General features: G+C 35.6%; 1 protein-coding gene across 2 annotated transcripts; it reads left to right on the top strand.

The window, feature by feature from the left end:
- The first annotated feature begins 297 nt into the window (after nt 1-297).
- Nucleotides 298-21,668, top strand: shn (zinc finger protein schnurri). Of its 2 annotated transcripts, none has more exons than XM_076117927.1 (6): nt 298-614; nt 13,984-17,282; nt 17,398-17,565; nt 17,647-17,900; nt 18,028-18,221; nt 18,424-21,668. In XM_076117927.1, the coding sequence occupies exons 2-6, from the start codon at nt 14,004-14,006 to the stop codon at nt 20,142-20,144; spliced, it is 5,616 nt and encodes a 1,871-aa protein (XP_075974042.1). In that variant the 5' UTR covers nt 298-614; nt 13,984-14,003; the 3' UTR covers nt 20,145-21,668. The 2 variants fall into 2 exon arrangements, with proteins under 2 accessions (XP_075974042.1, XP_075974032.1); XM_076117917.1 differs by lacking the exon at nt 298-614 and adding an exon at nt 11,007-11,414.
- The last annotated feature ends 533 nt before the right edge of the window (nt 21,669-22,201 follow it).

Raw genomic sequence — 22,201 nt, 5'->3', positions numbered from 1 at the left:
AAATGTCTTACTACTACTTAGAGAGGAGGGTTTAATTTTCAACGAATGGACACACTGATTAAACGAGTCATTCTATGCCTTCTATGTTTGGGTAGATACGTAGATAGCGTAGTACAGTTGTACCAAATTAATAATGCAGCCCAGATAATGGAAAGTGATCTTTACAGCTCAGTGTTAAGAAACACAGTGACTCACGTTGGCATTGTATACCTATACAAACATCTGTCCGGCTAGCTTGATATTTTGTATGTAATACCTACTTTCAATTCGGTAGTAATATTCATTCTCTGTCGGAGTTCAGCGCCGTGCGCGCGTTTTTTGTGTGCGAATGTATTTTTCGTAAGACGTGTAGATGTTTCTTTTTTTATTTAATTAATTTACATAGGGTATTGCAAGTGCAAGTAGTGTGACAGTGTTGTGATTTTAGCTATGTAAACAAGCTCTATAAAATTGGTGTAATGAATCGAGTACAGGTTTGCAAGATGTATGAGTAACCAATGACCGCAGGGCATCCCTGCGCGGGGGCGTACAGAGTGGGGGGAAGGGAAGACCAGATTGCCAACTATATTCCGGTGGATTCTTGGTTCACCTGGGACTGGATCATCACTTGACAAGTGAGTACAATACATATCGAAATAAACAAATACTTGATAATATTATTGCGCAATTATTTTTGCAGTAAATACAATTATTTAAATATCTAGGTTGAATCACCAAACATAAGGTAAAGTTTGTGTCATGATTGGCTAATAATTTGCGAAGGCAAAAATATAAGGCGATAAATTTAAAGGCTAGATCTAATCTGATATATTTTATCTATCAAAATATATTTAGCAGTTTACTCGTCAAGTTGCAAACTTGGAGAAGATATAAGTAATTTAATCAGTTATAGACTTAAAATTGATAATCTTCGTGCTAGTGATATGTTCAAAACCACATATTGATGAAAATGGCTTTTAAAATAAGCGGAGGATTAAGTATTTGCGACAGCAACTCTTAGACACGAGCGCACGGTGACCTCGAGCGATGGCGCGGGGAGCGCGGGGCGCTGGGGAATCCTTCTGGCGCCAGACCGGCATCGGCGTCTACCCGCGCCCCGCCCTCCTCCGCCTGTGCCCACACCCGCACAGGCCAACTCGAAATAGATGCACGGTGATTTACGCCTCGGGCGTATGAGTAAATATGTTGCTTGCCTGCCTGCCTTGGCACGTCCGCCCGCCCCCGCCGCATGCCGATCTCCGTCCCATCTCAACAGAACTAACGTTCTCCAAACTCGACTATTTTGCAACCTTTCTTTAAAGTTCTCATCGGTGTATTAGTAATAAGATGACTAAACTACATATTTCCATGATCAATACTATAATAAATGAATATATCGAAATGTCTAAACGGCGTGTATTTTTACTGATACGACGTTGTCTTCGTTTTAAAACTACTCTATAGACGTCATCTCCTAGTGTGAAATCAGCTGTTATACAAGGCGTTTTAGTTGTTCGTCAACATAAAATAAAAACAGTAGGCTGGTTAACTTACGATTCGAGACTCGTTAGGAGTGCGGAATGCGGACCTTTTGAAACTATGTACACGTATCTTAAACGCGCACTTGGCGTTCAATACATTAGTAAAAAATGTGATTTATTTAAATTTCTCAAAATTGTATTATTATTGTACTAAATTAATATTAAACGTTTAAATAACCAATTAAGTTCATACAATACATGTTATTATTGTGAGTAAATTATCCCCATTGAGTCGCGTGAGTTGTGACAATATCTGCACGGCCTGCAGACGACTGTGGTATTTTCCAACAAGGAAAGGGAAAAAAGTGATTACGTGAGACTTGTCCTGCAGGTTTCTGCCAATCCAATTCAGGCTTGTCGGTCTGCCACTTATATTTCATTCATATCAGTGCAGTTTTACCATAGATTTCAATTGGTCGGTATAGTTTTTATTAGGGCCTATTTAATAATGGTATTTTTCTTTTTCATGTTAATATAATTTTTCATTTCGTGGTTTATTCTTGGTTTAGTCTTGCGATAATCTCTCAATCAATTCTTGCAATTAATGTGTTAGGTAGAATAGGCAAGGATTCTGTTTAATGGTGAACATGATCGTTGAATTATAAACTGACATAATATAGGTAGACCATTTGTGCTTTGTGTCAGAATTCATGCTCGGCAGGTGCATATTGCCCGTCCTCGTTACTGGTTTGGTAGCTTTCCGTATGCAGTTCTTGTAAGTTTGCAATACTAGGAGGTATTATTATGAAATATTTATAAAGGATAAATATCGTATGAATATTCGTTATCATTCAAGTGAGGTCGTATAAAAATTCAATTCGTAGAACGTTACAATTTATTCAATGTTAACAGCGCGACCAAAAGTAGAAAAAGTTTGTTAATCCTCTCTGTCACTATGTATTTGTATATCGCTGTAGATACGACGATAATTAAAATCGTCATCTGATTAAAAACTTAAAGATAACCCTGATAGTTTTTATTATGTGTTATAACATCATGAGCAGCGCCATGCAAAAACCTATATGTCTCACGTGTTTTATTTGCAGTAAAAAACGTGTAGAATGTTCAACAGGGTCAAATGATAACCTTTTAGTAGCTCAGTTTGGTTTTTAGTGATCCTGAATGTTTCAAGAGGCTAGTAGGTATAGGTTAAGTTACAGAGTCTAAAATTTTTGGCATAAAAAAGACCCACACATTGTCATGAGTCCCTCCATCGAAAAGGTGATTAGGTAATACAACAATTACTCAAGAATACTCTAGAAAGAAAATTCCTGCTCACCAACTTTACCTTCTCTATCACCGACGGTAAACAGAAAAATAGTTCGAGGCGCCATCATGCTACTATTGACTACTTTCTAAAATACTAATTATGTATTTGATTTGATGTTTCGTCCGAGTAACTCCTGAAAGTAATGTGACGTACGTAATTACATTAGTAAGTTAATTATGTAAGTGTCATAGAGGTCATTGGGAATAACACTAGCCATTAGTGAATTTTAAACAGATATTCTTGATTTCACGCACCTTATATGTGATTACTTCGTATTTATCATTTGCGTATAAATAAACTTTGGAAGTATACTATCATTATTTTGAATGTTATTTGGAAAGTGTCGTTTTTCAAGTGACTCATAGTATTTCTTTTCCGAGTAGATGCGTCAAGTTTTTCGGAAAGTTATTATATATGTACCTACCTACAACAATTAAGTACATTGCTACTTTTATGCATAAAATAAATAATACTTTAATAATTTTGGGGCAACTTTTCCTTAATTAGACTAATTTGCATAAAATCAACAACAAAGCCATACCTTTACAAAAACATTATCCGACAGTATAAAAATCTGCTCATGTTGTTTTCAATAAGATACTCATTGTAAACAAATACCACAAGTTGGTAGGTAGGTAAATCGCTACACAGCTTTTCAATCGACTTTAGTCAGACTGTTTACTACTTCAATATTATGACGTACGTAGGTTTATACAATTAACGTATATATACGTAACTCTACATTAATTAAAATCCAGCATCATGACAATGTCCGACCCTTTGGCAGCAAACGCATTCACGTCGAGTATTTGAAATCTTGCCACAAGTTAAGATGAATCTTACTGTAATAAATAGGTATCTGGTACAAATTGGCAATAGATTTGTTGCCTTCCAAAACAGTAAAAGCCAAGGGAGGTTTGTAAGCGTCATTTCCGTTGAGGTAAAAAAAAATCTAACGTGTCTTTTTCTCTAATATATGACTCTCAGACTAATTAGAATTTATGTTTTGTTATTCTGGAAACATCCTTATTGCAACGACCATCTATGACTTGACGATAGATGTCTATAAAACGTCTACCTACCTACTTATTCCTACAATGGTGCAGAATTCCGCAAAACGTTCCAATAACTCTTCATTATATTCACCAGTTAAGCGTGTATTTATTATGATTAACAGAAATTATGATGATTATCACGCAGAGTTAGGGGTCTTTTTTATGATGTGGACTTTTCAGCTATGCAATTAAAACGTAACTTTTACTAGAAACTCCAATCAACAGCAATGAGCCAAAGTCTTAGAACTTGTTAGTCGACAAAGGTATCTTCTGAAAAACAATTGCTTTTTTGATTCTCTTACCAAGAAATTACAGCAACGCCCCTATATATTAAAAACAAACTCTACTTATAGCAGAGGGAATCGAAGAAGATTCTGAGAAATATCGAATAGTAAATGTGAAAAGGCTACGTAGGTAGGTAGTATGAACGTTTATTATAGCTCAGTTTGAACGGCGCGGTTCGCGAGCGAACGTCGGCGGCGCGTGCTCGAGGGTATTCTGAGAATCGCATACTGACTGAACACAACAGTTATTATGTGGGTGCTTTACACAAAACTTGAGTGCTTATACTGTTTACTAGAGAGCGGCAGAACACCTAGCCTTCATTTTCTAGGGTTCCACAATTTAAACAATCGGTACTACCTATCGTCTCATGTCTGTAGTCTAAACACAGAGGCACTTTAAAGTTAGGCAAAATAAATAGGTACCTTTATAACAAATATACGGATAGTACCTATTAAAAGTTTGGAGAGCTGATTTGGTCACTACCATGCGCTCACAAACAAATATAAGTAAATTTAAGGTCTAGCTAGAGATGGTCATCTACATAGATCGACGAGATTTAGCACCTAGGTATATTAATGAATTACCTAAGACAGTAATTTGTAGATATAAAAGTAACAATATTAAGTAGGTACTAAAAGAAGACATTTAAACATAGTTGCTTCTATCTTCGAGGCACACTTGTCTCATTTTTTGTAGACCTGGCTTGATATGGGTAAGTAAGTAATATGAATTTAATGGATTACTCAGAATAATACATATACAACTGCTCATAAAATAGAAGTTTTTGCGATTATTTACAAGGAAATAGATTAAGTGTAAACGGCAATTATTCTGTGAAAAGAATGGAATTTATTCATTTTACGTGTAAGCACCCATTAACTTTATACTTACGTATTTTTACGAGAAGTAGAACTGGATCCCCTTTTATAGGAGACTAGAGGTTCCGTTTAATAATTATATACTTACTTTATAAGATGGAACTCAATTTTAGGGTGAATTGATTAGTTTACAACATGCAATTGGCAAACGCAAAACTCTAGTCTGTTTTCATGAGTGGCGCACTCTAAACAAACATGAGTGTACCTACTATTATGGAATACTCCGCAATAACAAACCGCCTAAAATGACATAGCTATTTATGAAATAACGTCATTCAATTAACATAAAACTAAATAAGCAGACCTGTTGTCTACAATCAGTGGAATGTATGTAGGTACTTTAGCAACCTAAAATAAGCACTTAATGCTTATTTATAAGTGTACGACGTAATTAAATTTGAGAAAAATAACGCTTATGAGGTCAACAATTTATGTTTTCCGTTAAAATGCTGTTTGAGGTTTTTTATTGTTAGGGGACTATTACGTAAAAGTGCCTTGTACCTACTTTGAAAAATAAAATTATCCAAACGCGTTATAAGCAAGAATAAAACAAAAACCTCAGCCATTTTTTTTATTTATACCTATAACATAGTTTTAATTTTTAGGGGGAAAATGGTTGAGGAAAATCTCATCTAGAATGAATTCAATAAATGTTTCATTCTCTTACTACGTTACGTTGTTATGAATATAAATACGATTAGCTATGATGTAGGTACCTATTCTTACAAACTACTATTGTGATTGGTGAAGTAATCCTTACTGAAAATGTTCTACAATTACATAATCATAAGTTGGAGTAACAAACGAGACGAGTTAGTCAAATAAAAATATAAAAAACTTATATCTAAGTAGGCACATTATATACTGTGTAATTCAAATCAGTAGTGAGTAGGTACATCCCGAATTTGAAATAAACATTGTATCATACTTAATAATAATATATTACTACATTCGTACTGCTTTTACGTTATCACTTATCGTGCTAATATTATCAGTGACTTGTTTGAATTTAAAGTTGAATAGGACCATTTTTTAGCATGAGAATATTATCAAATATTTTTGCGTCAACGAAATAAGATTACAGTATTATTGTTAAATTAGTGTCGTTTTGAACTTTTGATGTTTATTAACCTATATTTACATTACAAAATATTTTTTTCTTTTATTTTGGAAACCTAGGTATCCATTTAAATAGGGTAAGTAGAAAGTTATAGCTCATTGTTTAAATAAGGAAAGATTATAGAATAGAGGTTGGAGATTTTATTAGTTGATTTTCATTTTTTACACTTTAAATCGAAATGATTTGTAAACAAATTAATAAATAAAGTACAATAAAAACATATATCAAGTAAAAATCTTACTAATATTAGACTCTATTTTCGCATTTGAGAATAGTCATCCAATATGTTTTTATAAACATCTTGATTTCAATTATCTTTATTCTACATTACAGTAAGGAAAATATTGTGTAATCTTAGTATTCAACGTCGTCACGTGATTATGATAATGTCCATTTAAAAATTGTACGACGAAAATCCATCAGTTGCTACCCATAGTTTAACACAGCGTTAAGCAATATCATTTACGTGATGGAAGATGCAAAAGATAGTTACGAAGAAAAGATATGTTTACTCATTTAACTACTTACAAGTATTTGTTTTATTTCTCCTATAAGAAGAATCATCAAAAAAGAAAAAATATAAAAATCAAGATAAATAAAGAAGAAATAATAAAGATCAGCGCAAGAAATTACTAACGCGTCTCGGTTCATCTAAAAGTTAGTCATATAATTGACATTTCGGCAAACCGTTTGTTTAAGAAGCTGTATGTAACCTCTAGCTATTTTTTGAAACAGAAAATGTGTGTGGGCGCGGAGAATGCACCTCGGAAGCGGGAACACCTCTCTGGCGAATATCCAAAAGACGATTCCGATTCCTAACGCACTCACGTATCCACAACACCTCGGCTCAAAAACTATCAAGAGAAAATGAAACAATGCCAAATCTATTATTAGTTCATATTAACATTAAATTAATTGTTCGTTTCTTTTGACGTCTTATACTGCGAGAAGGTGCGATACAAGTGCAGCGTTCGAACTTACAGCATTCTGATCTGTAACGACTAAAAGACATACCACAAAAAGTGACTACAAGATATCTATCTTAATAATATTGTTATTTCGTTTCAAAGGCGTAGGTAGGTATATTTCCTTATGATTAAACTTAAATAATTAATGTGACGTACCATGTATTTGCGACTTTTCACACTGAAACAAGTTCTAAATGCACAATACTTCATACAAATCACAATACATGAACGCGTCATTGAGGAAAGACTCGTGAACGGTGAATAGTTATTTATTTGGTCAAGTGCTCACCCAGCTCGGGGTGACTCACGAATATTATTGTCACATTCATACATATGGCTCGTTTTAGTCGTTGATATGCGAACGCCGGAATTCACAGAGAATGACGCCATTCTCTTAATATCAATATTCTTATATGCAAACGCAATGTAGGTAAATAATTTTATTGTGGTCGGTTTGTTGTGACATTTGAACATTTAGCGAACTGTACAAGATGTTCATTATGAGTTTTAGACTTCCGCAAATTCTATTCATTTTAAAATACAGATCGGTTGCCTATTAATCATACCAGAAAAATCTTTGCTCGATTCGTCATCTTACTGTATGTGTGAGACAGCATTGCGTCAGAAATCTCATTAACATTTGCCTTAGTGGAAGTAGAGTGTTATTCTCGAGAATATTATAACAAAAATAAAACAACACCGTGTTGATCATTTTCTTGTTAGGAGATGTGTTGATATGGAGATTAATTTTGATATACCAACGTATAAAGAACTGTCATACGACCAATGGGCAATCAATGATGTCGTTATTGCCAAGGACAACTTTTAACATGATTGATGGCAGCAAGACACAGTATATTGAGAAGCCAATTGGCACGGAACGTAACATTACGTTATTATCCATAGCTTTAGGCGATTTGAAAATTATTAAGGAGGTAAGGTATTAAAAGAACCTATTTATAGATGCATAATGAACTCAGTTTCGGCAACGACGCATTTTTACAAGAATAAAATTCGAAACAAAATCTCTGCTATGAAAATTATAAATGATTGGGCGGGGTGCGGTTCGTCTCGCCAGCGCAGCGAGTCGTCGGCGTAGCGGTCAGGCAAGTTAACGATGACCTGGTTCCGAGGGAAGCCCAAGCAAGGTGGGGAGACAACGCGCGCGGCTCTGCATTTGCACTGGTCCACAAACTTGTTTTCAGTACAAAGAAGCCGTTCATACTGAGTACCTATTTCCACTCATTATGAGCAGCCACGAACATTTCAAGAAGAATGCTATTCAAGGTATCGTAAGATTTATATCTAAGAACAATATGGACTAAGAGTAGTTTATAGTGTTGACTAAATATTGTTCTTATCTGTATTTAATTGGAAATCGACGTTAAATAGGTATACGTAGCTTAGGAACTCACCTTACCTACCTAGATAAACATCAATGAGTAATCTGATGATATCGTTTCGTGTCCTAATATTAATTGAACGAGGAAAGTTACATTATCAAAATCCGTAAATACCTATATAATAATAGTTGATTCCAGCAAGCTTTAGCCTGCTACAGTTGCCACCAAGACTGGTTTCATGGTTTCCCGCCCACGCGACTCTGTGGCGCCCGGGTGGACATATTTATTCAACAGCTGCGTTGCCAAATGCTTAACTCGGACGAATACTAGGTACAATGCTACCTGTTTAGTGCAATGAGATTCGCAAGAACTTTCGTTTACTTCTTGAAAACACACGTTAAATGTGTAGGATCTAATCTTAAAAATAAATTATTGTTTGGCACGTCTTTCTTCCTGTCTAATTCCAACATTCTAGGTCAAAGAGTGTTTGGGGTTAGGTAAGGCAGATTTGCGATTTTGCGTAGTGAGTCAACATTAAATAATTTTTATTGTGCTAGTGCTGTTACACGCAATATTGAATAATGTTGTTGACTGAATAGATTTCTGTGAATTTTTCAGAGGAAAAAATACCTTGTGAGGTATAAACTGCCCCGCCTCAATCATGAATTGCCTACTTAGATATAGGTAGCTAAGTTAAAATCGTCTTGCGACAGAGTAATTAATGTAAAAACTAAGCTCACGTAAAATTGTGAGATGTGTCAGTTCAGTGTGTTAAATTTTAGAGTTCTTTACGTGGTATAACGTGTGCACGAGCGTTCTCAAATGCAGGAGACACAGAAACAGACACTCCCCGTGCCGCATAGCTCAAGGTCGTGCCGTGACGTCGACACTCGGCAACAGGCGGTACCAACGCCAACCAAACAACGCAACAAGTGCCCCGCGCCCCCGCACTTCACATACCATTCGCGAAACAGCAGCAGCCGTCATCGTCATAGTAAAGCGTTAACCAATTTTTACGGCGATTTTATCAGAGAACAGCGCGATGAACTTTGTCACAATTTTTATCACGTATTTTACAGGCCCGAGGAGTTTCAAGAATATTCAAGTAAATAAATCCGTATTTTGATTATAAAATCATTTCACAAAGCAATAATGTGGATGATAAACAACTCATTAAAAGATAAATCATTCAGCTTAACATTTTACGAATAAGTAACATACCTACCTATTTTATTGAGGTAGCTTTTAATCTTAAATTGGTGTAGGTACCTACCTACCTAGCAAAATCGATCAGAAGTGAGAAGAGAACGGTTAACATTCAAAAACTCCAGCTGATAAAATATGTATGTACCTATAGATACTTCACGTTGGTAGGTATAAGTCTACCGACGTTGCGATGACATAAAATAAGTATATGTACAGCGTATATAATTGGAACAGCACACGCTAAGAAACGAGTTTGTTGGTAGCGGTCGGTGTTGGAGTATCGCTCGCTTCCTGACCAAGTTGTTCACAATCGAGCGACTGCGTGCTATCCTCGAAACGCGTGCGTCATCGCCTCCGCAATACTGATAAGCGCCTACCAATTATCATTGCAAATAATGTGTTTATATTATACATTCGTATCTAGACCGAGTGCCATGAAGTTTCTCCACTGAAAATTATCACTACGTAACTCGGCAAATATAAAGATTATTGCTTGTTTTATACCAGGCTTATTTGTGTAGGTAAACTATGAATATATAGAATTTGATAAAGAGGTCTTGCCGATAATAAGTTCACGAGATAAGTTAAATATAGGAAAATGCCAACTATAAATTAATCTTATAAAATAGGTACTGATTCTACTGCTCTTCAAAAACACGGACTGATGCTGTATTATTAAAGGCTGCGAACATAATTAGCATATTGTCGACGGCGCTAAGTAGTTTCCTGCAATAGAGAATGTTAGTGGACGGTGGCACATAAAACCGATACCCGTTCTAGTCGAACGCAACCGTTACGAAATCAGCGCTGCATGAAAATTACATTGCGTTACCAGCGATGCCCAATAGAAAATGATAACAAAAATTTGATGCTAATCCTGCTTATTCATTGCTTGACAATCGCCATCTTGCCTGTATTATCGATATGTAAAGAATCAACACGTGTTATTAATAGTTTGCGAACTTTTTCAGTTACAGTTTGTTAGTTATTCCTCAAAATACGATGACATCAACAAATTACATTTTTTTTTAGTACTGGCCTATAACGCAAAAGTTAAAGTAAGTATTACAAAAATATGTTTAAGGTGAACCTCCATCACTAGCCTCTCGACTTTCATTTTTACGTCACCTATGTTGAACATTATTTTCTTATGAACATTATATTTAAAGTAAGTACTTAAATGATTTGAATTGTAGTTAAAGCGCAGGTTAAAGTCCGTGCATATTATGTAGATACATATAAATAGATTACGAAGAACAACCGATCCGGTTGCGGTGAAGGAGGGAGATAGATAAAACGCGACATGAATCACTACTTACAGCGGGCGCAGAGTGCGGTGCGCGGGTAGGGACGCGGGTGGCGCGGGGAGCCGAACGGAACGAAACGAACAAACCAACGACATTACAAACAGTTGAACACTCATCCGCGGTGCGGTAACGTGCGTTGTCCCTTCGAATGTACGATAAACGAGACATATTTTCCAATACAGACAAAACAAATAAATACTTGTATATTCATTACTGTTATCATATGTTAAAAGAAAGTGGCGTCGCAGTATTGGAGTGCAAGTGAGACCTGTGTGACGATAATACAGGTGTATCTGTGTGTGTGTGCCGTGTGGCGTGGATCGTCGCGCAATTATTAACGATGATTCACTTGCGCGCGGGTGAAATGCAGCCTATCGGACTTGTTGACATTTGTTCTGGAGGCGTCAACAAATGATATCAAGACACCAGTGATATAATGGTGGACTGATCAATTACACCGCGGTAAGATTTTTTGTACTCGTCGCTAGATACGCTCTTGGCTGTATCGCCTGTATCGCTTTCTATCAGCTGTAGTTACTATTTACAAATCATGTGGACCATTCATTTTATTAAAAATATAAATGGGTGGTTTTTTATCAATCGACGGGTCAAGGGCTATTCGATGTAAACAGGATGATATCAATAAGTTGTTACATTATAACATTACTTAGAATATTTTTTGTCAATAATAATAATGATTGGTTAGATATTTGAGAATAGGCTTAGATGCCGAGAGAGATCTGTAAAGAACCTGCATACCCTTATACCCGTATTGTTATTTTCCTAAAACGATGTGAGTAAACAAAACGTTATTTGTCAACAATTAGAATAATGGTTTCTATTTAGGTACATTAGGTACATATAACATTTTAGCAAGTACTTTACACGTTTTTATTCTACCACTTATTAGTCCCAAAGTCTTACGTATATGTCTATTAATATAGCGTTTTTGTATGTCGGAATTACAAAGTAATTGTCAAAAATCCGTAGTACGGTTTTGAAAGGATTGATACTTACCTACTGATCCAAATAAGTAGGTAAGTCCCATTAAACACTTGTTAAGTGTAAAATAAATAAATGTACGACTATAACTTATTTTGCAGTACTAAGACATAACACTTAAATTACAGTAAAATAAATGTTAAAGTTGTATTGTTAAACTATGGCGTAAATTGGTAAACGATCATAACAAACCGTCTATACATTGTCATATACCTACTATAAGCGTATATGTGAAGTAGCAACTGGTGTAGTATATTATATTAGTTATGTGAAGTTAAGTGATAGGTAGGGGCGATGGAAGCTGGCGGCGTGCTGGCGGCCGACACAGGCGACGCCAGGGCCGCCTGGCTTGGCGCCAGGCCGGCGGGCGGCGGCCGGTCGCCGGGATTCCTTTGTCTCATTACAACACTACTAGTTAGTCCCACTTGCCTCTAACATCACTTTCCTGATGTCCGCTAATGACTACCAGTAGGTTAATATAGTATACTCATATAGAAGATTTTAATTCTACTTTCTCTTATTGAAAAAAAAATTACTTACTGTTTGAGATATTTTTTTTCGTCTACCAAAACATTTAGAATGTCATACTATGCTCACTTCTAATATAATAAATACGCCAAGATTCCAGTCGTTATTGCATTATGTAGGTATGTATAGGTAGCGCGCGCACACACGGAAGATTCTGAACTCCAATACATGAAGGCTAGCTTGTGTGCGTAAGCGGCAAGTGCGTACTGAGCTTATTTGCTTGCCTGTTCTTAAACGAGCGGAGCGACTTGGTTGTCTCCAGTTCTCAGAAATTGTAACGCCTTCTCGGAACGTACCAACGACGCAGCCGTCCACAAACGACTCAAGTGAGCGCAAGCGAGGTCGTCCGCCATCGTACTACTACACGTATTTGAATTGTGTAGATAACACTCACACTTTAATAGTTCTCACATCTTGTTCTGCGATATGATGTGCCTTCGCCTATTTCTATGTAATTAAACATTATCTATATCTATCTCAATAACATTGAATTTACTTTCCAACGATTTCTCATACTTATTACACGAATGAAGCAATCCCTTCTCGTAAAAGCCAAGCATAAATAGGCACACAAGTTATAACCAATCAGTTTTACATAATTAAAGAACATGAAACTATAATATGGTACATAATTCGTATCGCGCCATTTTTACTGAACAGACAAAAATAATTTCCGTCAGTTGTTTCAAACAAAAAAAAAAACAGCAGAAAGCAACACCGACTGGGGATATCCTCGTCTATTAGCGTGACGTCACGGTGATGTCACACTACACACCAATAGAAATAGCGCGGCACATGCGCGTTGCGTCAACACGTTCACCGCATCGCTGTTTTGTGTCGAGTCGAGCGCTTTTCAATGATTTCAAAATAATAAGGAATAATGTTGTGTTAATCTTATACGGATGACTTAATACTACTATTGTTAGATATTTTATTATGTACACATTTTTATACTATATTGCAGGAGATTTAATTCTGTCAACTTGGACATTTATAGCAATGACAATTATATTATATTCAATTACTAATAAATAAATGTTTAATGAATGATTCAATTTTGATATTATGTCGGGAATTTAATTTGTTGTTTACATCATACTTATTTATAATGTGCTCGACTTAGCCCAAAATAATATTTAAGACGTTTTACTTACACTTCGCTTAGGCGAAGCAATCATGACGCAATTATCGGATTTTTATATATGGATAAATACGTATACTGGGTAGTTCCTACATCACAATAAGTAGTATAATGAGTGTATGCAAAAAGTAAGAAAACCTTGTAGGTTACTTTAGGGCCGATATTTTATATATGTATTGGACATTGAAGATCCTGATCCTGTTTGCTGGATACCATGATTTTATATTCAGAAGCTCATCATGGGTTTTAAGATCTAGTTCTTTTATCAATACTGTTATTTATATCATTATGCATTTTATGTTTATAAATAGTAATATTATTAGAATGCATGATTAAGAGAATTATTTCATTTGTTTACAGGTACAAACGTCGCGGGTACGATGCCGCTAACACAAGAAAAACGTTTAGATAGTAACTTCGCCAACAACAATGATCACAGCTATCTTCATAAGAAATTCAAAAAAATGGCATCTACAATATCTGTGTTCCCCGGAAGTCTATCCAAAGCCGGGGATACCAGACATAAAGAGGCAATTGTATCAACAACTGCCGGCAGTCTTTCAATTTCTAATGGTAGCATTGCCGCAGCTCATCCAGAAATAGAGAAAATAAAAATAAAGGAAGATAAACAGCATTTAGAACTCCATAATGCGGTGAAAAATGTACAAATTAATTATAATGATGAAAATAGTAGATTAGGTAATGTAAATAATTTTGTTCAAGTATCTGGTCAGACCAGTTTTACTGATGAATTTTCAAATAAGACTGAAAATCTTGAAAATGATTTAATCAAAGACGCCTACAATGGTGGAGTAGGCGGGCGTTATATATGCCCCTACTGTAAATTATCTTGTGCCAAGCCTTCGGTTCTTCAAAAACATATCAGAGCTCATACAAATGAGAGACCATACCCTTGTGTACCTTGTGGATTTGCTTTTAAAACAAAATCAAATTTATATAAACATCGACGATCAAGAACACATGCATTAAGATTGCAGGGGGCTGACGTATCAGCCACCTTAAACGATGAGGATTTATCAGGTGGATCAGAAAGTGATACGTCAATTCCACCAACATCAATATCAGAAACAGGTTCAGACGTATCAATAGTTCGTACTGAAAACTTAGAATCGAATGACTCGACGGAGTTAACTATTGACAACATGCCATCAACTAGTATCGGCTTGTTATACTCAAATGACAACAGCAAATCGAAATCAATTTACAAACCAAAATTTAGGGCAGCCCTCTACCAGGAAAGTGACGATAAAGATAAAGTGAAAAAATCGATTTCACCGAATGCTGATTTTCTTACGGAACATATCTCTAAAATTATATCAGATAACGAAGCTATTGTTGATGTTATTGAAACACCACTGCAAAAGAAATATGGTAAAATAAAACAAATAGCTGAGAGTAAACAGCTAGCTGACTTGGCTGAAATAAAGACCGAACCGACACCATTAAATTTAACGAAATCTAATCATGATCAGAACTATTTTAGAAAAAGATCTCATTCAGAAAGTTTTTCACAGAGTGACCACCAGAAGCATCCTTTAAATCCTGAAGGATCAATCATAAAGGACCTCTTGCTTAAAACAAAAATGAACGGGTTAGGTCCATTAACCGGCGAATTAATAGATGGACCATTGTTTGTATGTCCACTTTGCCAGATAATATATCGAAGTGCAGACAATTTAGAAACCCATCGCATGTTTTATTGTAAAGGAAACATAACTAACAATGCAGCACAAAAAGATCCAAAATCTGCAAGACCCGATAATGTATTTGTTCGAAGCAATTCTGTCAACGTCCGACTACCGGAGACGTCAACAAATTCATTTACGAGATCTAATAATTCCACAAAATCATCACCATCAAGGATCAAGCCAGAGAATCTAATTATAATGAAACCAGAAACAAATGATGTTGTCGCGCCTTTGCCATCACCTGGACCATTACTTGGAAATACAAGGCTTGTAGATACTAGGGTGCCATCTGATTACTCACGAAAGAATGAAAGTCTTAAAGTAAGACCTATGGCGAGCCCTAAACGAAGGATAGATAATAGGTCTGATTCATACAGTCCACGGTTAATAGAAAATATTTCACCACGATCGACTGACTTGTATTCTCAGTCCAAAATCAGATGCATAGACATGAATGCTTCATCTTTGCGTTCTTTAGATGAAATATCACAACATATAAAACATAATTCCACTTCACTACAAATGTTTGGAGGAGAAGTAAAGATCCTTGACCATTCTGGTAGTACAACCACGCTTCGCATAGAACCCAGTAAAAACCAGCTGTCGCCTATATTAATACAACAAAACCTTTCACCGTCCAAACTGGCCAATGATACGGAAGCAAGTAGTGTTGTTGTAAGATCTGGTTTACATTCAGGTGGGACGATAATGCACAATCCACCAACACCTAAAGAAATTTTAGGTACTCCGCAACCGCAAACACCGAGGATCACAATATCAACAGCAACTTCAATATCCAATTCAAATTTACCCAATATCAATGACATAACACATTTCCAGTTTCCACCGCTCAGTGCGATAACAGCTTTTAATCCTTTAACTTTGCCACCACTGAGTCCATCGTCACCTAATGGTGCTACCACTATATTACACGGTGGAAAGCTGATACCGCATGTCCCAGGAATCCCGGGACCGAATACGCCAGGTGTATATGTGGGACATTCAAACGCACAAGCAAAGAATATAGGAGATACTATTAAAACGTCTATTCCATCAACACGAGATGATGCTCATGGAACTTCTTTGACGCTGAACGTTCAATCGGCAAAAGCAGCCATATTTAAATATGAAACGCAACAAATGCGTAGTAGTAAAAGTCCAAACCTAAGACCGTCGCATGCAGAATTAGATAAACACTCGTCACCTCAAGATTCTGTCAACAATGAGATGCCTCATTATATTTCACCAGTTCCTATAATAAAAATAAAAAACATGGATGAGTCAAATTTAGTTTCAACAAAGACTTTGGTAAGAACAATACTCAGACAAGATGGAGCTCTTAAGAGAAACTCCGAAGGAATACCTAGAACACCCGTTTTAAAAGAAAACGTCATCTATAGTTCAAATAAATTGAAAGTCAATAGAGATAAATTAGGTAGCAATCTATCTCCTAAAATCATAGAAACTAAACAAGAAAAAGAACTACGTAATTTTAACTATGAAAATTTAATTACGAAAACTGAAATATATAACAATCAAATTCCAAGTTCATCAGAAGTTCAAAAGAATACTAATGCGCAGGAAACACCAGTAGTCTCGGTTCAAAATGAAAGGTCTGAAACATCATACTTTCAGAAGAACTTAGTACCTAAAGCGATTGCAGAGGATAGAAAACCCAAATTTCTGCGACCATCGACGTTACCTTTGAAACCAGGAACATTTACACCGAAGAGGCATCATGGTATTACTCCGACTGCAAATACTATGCCACTCGTATCGCCAGAGACTCCCCGTCCTGCTAAAGCTTACGGCCAACTTTACTTAAATGGAAATGCTTACACGTATCTGGGGTTAAAGTGTTCAACAAAAGTTTTTTACTGTACAATAAATCGTCCTCAGCCAACGTATGTTCCAAACCAGGAATTTTTATCAATGTACAGCAACTGGCAGGTAAATATTATTTTTAAATTTTATGACAAAGCATCAATAAGTTGCTACACGATACGAGTGTCTTACTATTTACGATGTGAGTGATTGTATGGTAAATACATGAACATGTTTACAGTTATTATCTGAGCTGACGCCAGACCCGCTGGGACTGTCAGCTTCGTCTGCTATGTCTCTATATGACTCACGTCATCGACCGCAAAACGTGGCTGTTGCTGTGATAAAACAGGATCTTATACTGACTCATTCATCTCAATGGAATAAAATTTCAAAAGAATGCAAGCAGGTAAGATTATTGTTTCAATAAATAAACATCATGGAACGTCCGTATATTTAGAGTACTCAATAATTTTATCAATTGTTTCAGACATCACAACTTATTGATATAAAAAAATCGGAAGAAAATAAATTTCCTATTTGTGATAATGTAAATACACCCAAGAAAGAGTTAACTGGCGGTTTTGAAAGTAATGAAGAATATACCTACGTACGTGGTCGTGGTAGAGGACGTTACGTTTGCTCAGAGTGTGGAATTCGTTGTAAGAAGCCTTCGATGTTAAAGAAACATATACGTACGCATACCGACGTTCGTCCTTATACCTGCGTTCACTGTGCCTTCAGGTAATAATTAATTGTGACTGATTCGCAATCGAATACAATAATTATTATTAACATTATTATGTATAAAATCTACGTTGAACTTGTGATATTCATATTGAACTAAACACTGATATTTTAATATTTTCAGTTTTAAAACGAAAGGTAATTTGACGAAGCATATGAAAAGCAAAGCACATTATAAAAAGTGCTGTGAGTTAGGAATAAATCCAAATGAAGGAAATGACGCAGAAGGCGGTGAAATGGCCCAATGTTCAGGTGAAACTGATGACGACACTGACTCCGAGGGCGACGAAGGAAACGAAGGAGAAACCGAGTCCAGTGGTAAGTAATCTTATTTTTTATTAATGGCGGTTGTGTGTAGAGCGGCAAGGAACGTGCCTGTTGGAATGTGGCGGTTAGAATCCTGAGTCGAACGGAAAATAGAAAAATCAAATATAAAAGATCTTAGCTTTTTTTCGTTGTAATGCAATTGTTTTAAATTATCTCGCACAAGATACCTAAAAAAATTATCTTAAATTTCCAGATACAGAAGCTTACAAATCACGGCTCCCTGAACATGAGGCTGCTCATTGTTTGTTGTCACTGGGAGGCACCAGACCCACTACGTCGGCCACTCCTGGTTTGATAACGAGCGCAAGGCCTACTACTTATCCGTACACACCAATTGATATGGAAAATGTCACTGCAGAGAGTAGTCAAGAAATGCTCAGTAGTGCAAAATGTTCAACAATAGAATCGAGGATAAGTTCCGACAATGAACCGATGGATCTTAGCAAAAGTGATATAAAACCATCTACACCAAACATTCCTGAAATACCAACCGCTAGAGAATCTAGTGTTTTAGCCTCTTTAGCTTCAAATACTGCGAAAGCTAAACTTCCAAATCATCAGGCTCAGTGGTCAAATGGAGAGCCAATGCTGCACACTTATTTAACCGAGAGAGCGCTCTTAGATTCAAAGATTAAACAAAGTCAACTTACAAGTAGCTTAAGTAAAGTAAGAAAAATTGATTTAGAGAAAACATCCTTTACTGATAGTTACAGTTCTATGGATAGTAAAAGTAAGACAGTCACTTCGGTTAAGAGTTCCATTACTACGCCAGCATCTGTTTGTCAAGTGACTTATACTGAATCAAAAATAACTGATGTGAACGAACCCGAAACTGTCCCCAAACCAGTAGTTTCGAAAGAGGAAATCCCAACAACTAGGGAATCACCTTCGACAAACTCGTCCATTGACGTGAAAGCAAATGTAACACAACCTAGCATTTCTCAAAACAATGCAGAAAATGCAAAACATGTAGTATCAGAATATCTAAAACACGCTAGAATAAATCTTATCAAAACACACGAAGACAACCAGCAAAGTGATACTATGAATGATGAAAGTAATACAATCAAAATTAACAATGAAGACACTTCTAAAGCGGAGGAGAACGTTTCGGAGTCCGAAACAATAAAACTACCTTCGTTGGACCACGACCCCGTTGCAAGGAAAGTAGTAATTGGTGTAGGAGGTGTTGCTTTTAAAGTAACAAAGGGAAAGGATTTTGATAATAGTTCATACTCCCCAGGCAGACTAATGGAAGATGGGAGACGAGTATGTGATTTCTGTAACAAGACATTTACTAAACCATCGCAATTGAGACTACATTTAAATATTCATTACATGGAAAGACCGTTTAGATGTAGCGTGTGTGCTGTAAGCTTCCGAACAAGAGGGCACCTCCAAAAACATGAACGTTCAGGTTCGCATCATAATAAAGTGTCAATGACGTCGACATTTGGAGCGGCGACATCGTTTAATCCAAGACCATTCCGTTGTTCTGACTGTAACATCGCGTTTAGAATACATGGTCACCTTGCCAAACATCTTCGAAGCAAAATGCATGTTATGCGGCTTGAATGTTTATTTAAATTGCCTTTCGGAACATTTACGGAAATCGAACGAGCGGGTGTCAGTTTAACAGATATTGATACAACGGACTGTGCCAGTTCACTAGCGAGCTTGCAATCGCTGGCTAGGAAACTCCACGAGAAGGATCCGACGAAGCTTGAATATCGGGAACCCAACGGCTCGAGCCTAGCTGGCCCTCCTGCAGGCAGAGAGTCGTCAGAAGACGAAGACTCCGTTTCTTGTGAAAACATTTGTGAAAGTGAAAGAGACAGTGAAGTAAAGACTATTGAATGTAATGAAGGTCAAGATAAAGACACGCGAGTTAATTATAGTGCCACAGATATTTAGTGCCAAAATTATTTTAAGTAGAATATTTTAATGTGCAATTTTGTTTTGTTATTAATTTAAGGTATCTATAACTATTCATGCTGGGGTTTGACTCAGACACGTGTGAAAACAAAACGATGCGCTTTAATTACCTATATTATATACATGCCGTATCTTATTTCGATGTAACTGTGAAACTATCTATCTTGTAAATATCTCAAATTTAAATAATTTTAATGTTGTTACATTTGCTTCCATTGTAAGGCTTACATATTGTATTTGTTATTAGTAACTCTTAAATAGGGATATAGAAAATTGTTGATTGTATTCAGATCGAAACTAAATGCTGAATTTAAAACTTCCCATTCAAACTTATCGAAAAACTTCTTACACGAATATTTTGGTAGTCCATGTTTTAAATGAACTACGTTTCAATATCAATGACACATATTGAAATTCTTTAAAGTAGCAACTATCTTGATAAGTACCATTATTACTTACTTTTTGTATGTATTTTTTATAAAATATATACTTATGATGTATTTACACTGTGTAACATCTACTTCCAAAAAATCCTTATCTTAAAAAAAAAGTAATTGGCATATCAAATTCCATAAACTAAATTTAGATATACAAAAATCATTAAAGTCTTCCATATCAAAAATAGTACTTGTTCTAGATATTTTGCTGTTGTACATTCATTCAGAATGAAACTACACCAACCAACAGACATACTTCCAGACAAAATTCCGCAATTATATAGGTATTCTTTAACACTATATTGATAGAATTAATGCGGAATTTTGAAGATAAAAGATTTTTGTGTAAATAATAATAAACTATCTATATAGGTAACCATATCATGAAAACGATTGCATAAAAATGAACATGTACTACTTTTTACTATATTATTATACATTATGATATTGTAGTAATCCAATGTAAATGGCCTGTTTAAGTATAATGAACTATATTAGTTTACTTTTGTCTTTCCAATTTAAACGCCTAGGCCGTTTTAGAATTTGTATTTTCCCCAGTTTAAGTGTTGCCAGCTTGGCACAATGCTACTGTAACTCACGTCGGTTATTGTTGTTTATTGTACGAATGATAACTATATGAAAACTTTAACTATGTAATTGATATTAAATTAAGTTACTCTGCTATATTTCTGTTAGTTTTATATGAATATTAGTTTAAGTACAACCACTAAATCAAGTACTTATCTGATATGTAAGGTATGGTATATCGATTTATATCAAAAAGTTAGGAAACAATGACAAATATAAATTGAGACTATACATATATTATGACAGTGAGTACGCTGGCATTGTGCCACATTAAACTATTATATATAAATATTATGTATAGCTATTATACATTATTGGAATGGTATGTTTGGAGGAAATGGTGTACTCGCGATTATTGTAGAATTATAGATATAAATTTTCTGATGTTTATTATACGAAAGGGGATTAATTTTACGAAATTGTTGCAAGAACTTTGTAATGAAGGAGTTACATAATTATAATACATTGAGTTATTTAATTTTGACCATTTTATTTATCACGAATGTCCTACCCTAAGGTCCACCAGTCTCAGAAGCTTACCGCAAAAAGGCGCATACAGCACAAAATATAATGAAAGACCTACCCAAACTATAAAATATCTCCCTGACCGGAAAATATGTTTATATCAGTAATGCTGTGTCGGTGCCTCTTGTAGTAGGGAACTCTACTGGATATTTGTACTAACTTATACCATTATACAAAATTACTTTAGAAGATTAGAAAAAAGATTTCAATGAGAAAAAGGTTCAATTAGCAGTTAAGTTTTGATTACAAAATAATATTTATGTAAACCAGCATGGTTAAAAATAATATAAGTACAAACGACGTTTTTGTTGAAGTGGCATCGCGCCATTTTTTATTCACGTTTACATGTTAATTTCTTTAATATTAAATGTTGGCCATCTATGAGTGTTGTCCAATGATACAAAAACTGAGACGACATAGTTAATTTTTCGGTTCTAAAACCATACATTCTAGACCCGTGGCCGTTTGTATGTCTGAAAGACAATA

The sequence above is a fragment of the Anticarsia gemmatalis genome, chromosome 1 (genome assembly GCF_050436995.1).
Source record: "Anticarsia gemmatalis isolate Benzon Research Colony breed Stoneville strain chromosome 1, ilAntGemm2 primary, whole genome shotgun sequence".
NCBI lineage: Eukaryota > Metazoa > Arthropoda > Insecta > Lepidoptera > Erebidae > Anticarsia > Anticarsia gemmatalis.
The sequence above is the reverse complement of the archived record's forward strand: the minus strand, read 5'-3'. Positions and strand labels throughout refer to the sequence as shown.

Excerpts from the sequence above, each read along its gene's own strand:
- shn (XM_076117927.1), top strand. The coding sequence starts at position 14,004 with ATGCCGCTAACACAAGAAAAACGTTTAGATAGTAACTTCGCCAACAAC. Across the intron at positions 17,901-18,027 it reads TGCGTTCACTGTGCCTTCAG|TTTTAAAACGAAAGGTAATT; the intron begins GTAATAATTAAT and ends TAATATTTTCAG. Across the intron at positions 18,222-18,423 it reads AGGAGAAACCGAGTCCAGTG|ATACAGAAGCTTACAAATCA; the intron begins GTAAGTAATCTT and ends TTAAATTTCCAG.